The 3,725-nt window shown below is 35.6% G+C and overlaps 1 protein-coding gene across 1 annotated transcript; it reads right to left on the reverse strand.

Moving 5' to 3' along the window:
* Window positions 1–901: 901 nt before the first annotated feature.
* Window positions 902–2,187, reverse strand: LOC145801564 (uncharacterized). The gene is made up of 2 exons (XM_082893338.1): window positions 1,256–2,187; window positions 902–1,149 (listed from the first exon to the last, which is right to left on the reverse strand). Exons 1-2 carry the CDS (start codon window positions 1,836–1,838, stop codon window positions 1,121–1,123), a joined length of 612 nt encoding a protein of 203 aa, XP_082749464.1. The 5' UTR covers window positions 1,839–2,187; the 3' UTR covers window positions 902–1,120.
* Between the last annotated feature and the right edge of the window lie 1,538 nt (window positions 2,188–3,725).

Genomic DNA, 3,725 nt, shown 5'->3' on the forward strand with positions numbered 1-3,725 from the left:
GGTTTTAGAGTCTAATTTTCGTTCATGAGGTTTGTAAGGCCTCGCCTCAGCAGGACACCCCCACACATGCAAATGTTTTAGACTAGGCTTTCGCCCAACCCAAAGCTCATAAGGTGTTTTTACAACTGCTTTAGTTGGCACCCGATTTAAGATATAAGTTGTTGTCTTTAAAGCCTCACCCCAGAGGGAGTCTGGTAAAGTAGAATGACTGATCATACTTCTTACCATATCCTTAAGAGTCCGGTTTCGTCTCTCAGATACACCATTCATGCTAGGTGATCCTGGCATGGTGTATTGTGGGACGATTCCACATTCCTCCAGGTATTTTGCAAACGGTCTTGGACGTTGTTCACCTGATCCATCATATCTGCCATAGTATTCACCACCACGGTCAGACCTGACACTTTTAATCCGTTTGTTGAGTTGTAACTCAACTTCGGCCTTAAATTTTTTGAATACGTCCAAAGACTGTGATTTCTCATGGATAAGAAATAGATACCCATATCTGGAATAGTCGTCTATGAATGTGATAAAATATTGTTGACCATTCCAAGACGCCATAGGGAATGGGCCACAAATGTCCGTATGAATTAATTCTAAGACATCTGTAGTCCTATGGGCACCATATTTCTTTATTTTGGTCTGTTTTCCCTTGATACACTCAACACAGACATCAAAATCTGAAAAATCAAGAGAGTCCAAAATTCCATCAGACACAAGGCGCTCAACTCTAGATTTAGAGATGTGACCTAGGCGTTTGTGCCATAATGAGGCTGAATTTTCCTTAGTTAATTTACGCTTTGTACCTCGTGATTCCACGTGCAAGGTTGCATTATAAGATGCAATAGTTTCGAGCAAATATAGATTATCAAACACATTAAGTAAACCAGTACCAACAACATTGGAATTAATAGACATACTAAACTTCATATTTCCAAAAGAACAATAATATCCCAATTTGTCCAATACAGAAACAGAAATTAAATTCCGTCTAAAGGACGGTACAACAAAAGTGTCTAATAAATCCAAATAATAACCAGTTTTCAGTAATAATCTAAAGTGCGCTATTGCCTGCACTTCTATTGACTTGCCATCACCCACAAAGATGTATCTTTCAGCATCAGTTGGCTTTCGGTAGTTCAGGCAACCCTGCATAGAAACACATATGTGAGTAGTAGCACCAGAATCTACCCACCAAGTGTTTCTTGGTATTGAAGCTAAATTTATTTCAGAACAGACCAAACATGAAATGTACCTTTCTTTACACGCCAGGCGACGTATTTGGCACAATCCTTCTTTCTGTGTCCGGGCTTGCCACAAAAGAAACAACCATCCTGCACTTTCTGTTTCTTTGGTTCCGGACCCTGAGGAATAGCAACTTCCTTTCCCTTATGCTTTCTTCTGCCCGTATGCTTGGAGGTGCTTGCCAGATGAGCACTTTCAGTCCTTTCTTGCTTCAATCTCTCTTCCTCTTGCACACAAAATGAAATGAGCTCATTGAGAGTCCATTTCTCCTTCTGGCAGTTATAACTGACCTTAAATTGGTTAAATTGTGCAGGAAGAGAGATGAGAACTAAATGCACGAGCAAATCATCAGATAGGTCGAGCTTTAGTGCCTTAAGTTTTGAAGCAAGATGAGACATTTCCATGATGTACTCACGAACATTACCCTTGCCTTTATACTTTATTGAAATCAAGCTTGCTAAAAGCGTGCTTGTTTCAGCCTTATCGTTTTTAGCAAAACGCTTTTGAATTTCTGAAAGAAATTCACCGGCAACGGTAACATCCTTTGTTATTGCACCCCGAAAAACTTCTGGAATCCCATGCTTCATGATCATAAGACTTAGCCTGTTAGAACGATCCCACTTTTCAAAGTACACAGTTTCCTCAGGAGTACTTTATGCAGTGAGAGCATTCGGTTTTGGCATCCTTAATGCCAAGTCTATGTCCATGCAGCCGAGAACAATCAATATGTTCTCTTTCCAGTCCTTAAAGTTTGTTCCATTTAACATTGAAACATTGTTCATGTTGGCAGAGATTGAAGTAGTCGACATTAAAGCTGAATAGAAAAGAAAATAAAAGGAATAAACAATTATGCTCACATTAAGTTACCAAACAGATAATCTCTAAATAAATTAATTTAATGACAACATCTCAAGATACCTAGCACAACATTAATACCAAGCCTTTGGGTAGTGATATTAACTGTAAGTGGTATTCTTGTTGTAATGATCAAACATTGACAATAAGTTATGTCAAATAACAAATCTATCTTTTGATGGATTTATTATTCACATTAGGTTTTCTTGACAATTGGCACATGTTTATCACCACAAAATGTGTGTGTAATTCTGCCAAGTCTTAATCATGTCTTTGGACCGATAAATACCCGCATGAGATACACAGACATGAACTTCAAAACATTCCATAGAAAACAATCTAGACAAGAGAGATCACTTTTGTGACATCTTGTTTGAATTGACTTATATTGAGAATGTTAGAAAATTAAATTTCTGTAGACGTTGTATGAAATTACATTAAATTTAAAGATTTCTAAATTTGTGACCCCGTATATGTTATATAATCTGCAGCAATTCCAATTATATATATACAAATAGAATTGACGGGTCCAAAAACAAATAGTTTTTTTTTTTATGATGTTCAAAATTAAACCGGTCAAATCGCAAGATATATCTATATATATATATATATATATAAATACATGATGTTCATCCATAAGAAAATTCAGAATCTGATTCCAGGAAACTAAATAGAATGAATAAAGCATATCAATTCTGATAAGACACATGATATGCATGCTCTGATACCAATTGTCAACATAAATTTCAGAACATAAACCTTACACTTTGGATCATTTACCATGTGTATTATCAAGAAATCAAGACAAAATGACATACCTGAATCCATTGATGAACGGTTAAACGGAAGCGTGATTATCAATGAACTCTTTGTTATTGATTATGTTATTGCCTTCTAATCCTTTCCCCTTTGGTGCCTTATGTTTCTCCATGAGAGGATTTAGAAAAAAAATGGCAGTGTTCTTATTTTTTTCACTTGGGAAGGAATAGGGACCATAACTTTTTAAAGGTTGTAATTAGTTTTCAAAACTGAAAGGTTGTGTAAGTTCAAAAGGAATGAAAACCAACTTTAACCATTATTGGTTTTAATTTCTATTTATTGGTTTTCAAAACTGAAAGGTTGTGGAAGTTCAAAAGGAATGAAAACCAACTTTAACCAATATGTTTTAATTTCTATTTCTGTCCCTCATAGAAATAGAAATTATACAACTAATATCTACACATTAGGTCCATAACACATAGACCCTTAAACCTATTAACTAAATTGAATCACTTAAATTGTAGGCTTCTTATAAATGATAACACCACATTTAATTATGTGGTCCCATTGAGACATTATCTAACACTTTCCTTTTGTTTATTTGTGATTATTTGGAATTCACCTAAGGGTGATTTTGTGAGACTATTAGTGTCTCGTTTGTAATCGTTTGGAACTTATTTGGTTGATAGTGGAATCGGATTTCGATCCCGTGGACGTACCTCACATTGAGGGAACCACGTAAAATTCTTATGTTGCCTTTGATTTAATTTTTCCGCATTAGTTTTTATTCCCATTGATTCATTTACTTGTGGGAAATCACATAAATTTTTCCTAACACTATGTACCCGGTCTTATGATTAGTTTGT

Source organism: Camellia sinensis, chromosome 10, assembly GCF_055761805.1.
Source record: "Camellia sinensis isolate YWXY chromosome 10, ASM5576180v1, whole genome shotgun sequence".
Lineage (NCBI taxonomy): Eukaryota > Viridiplantae > Streptophyta > Magnoliopsida > Ericales > Theaceae > Camellia > Camellia sinensis.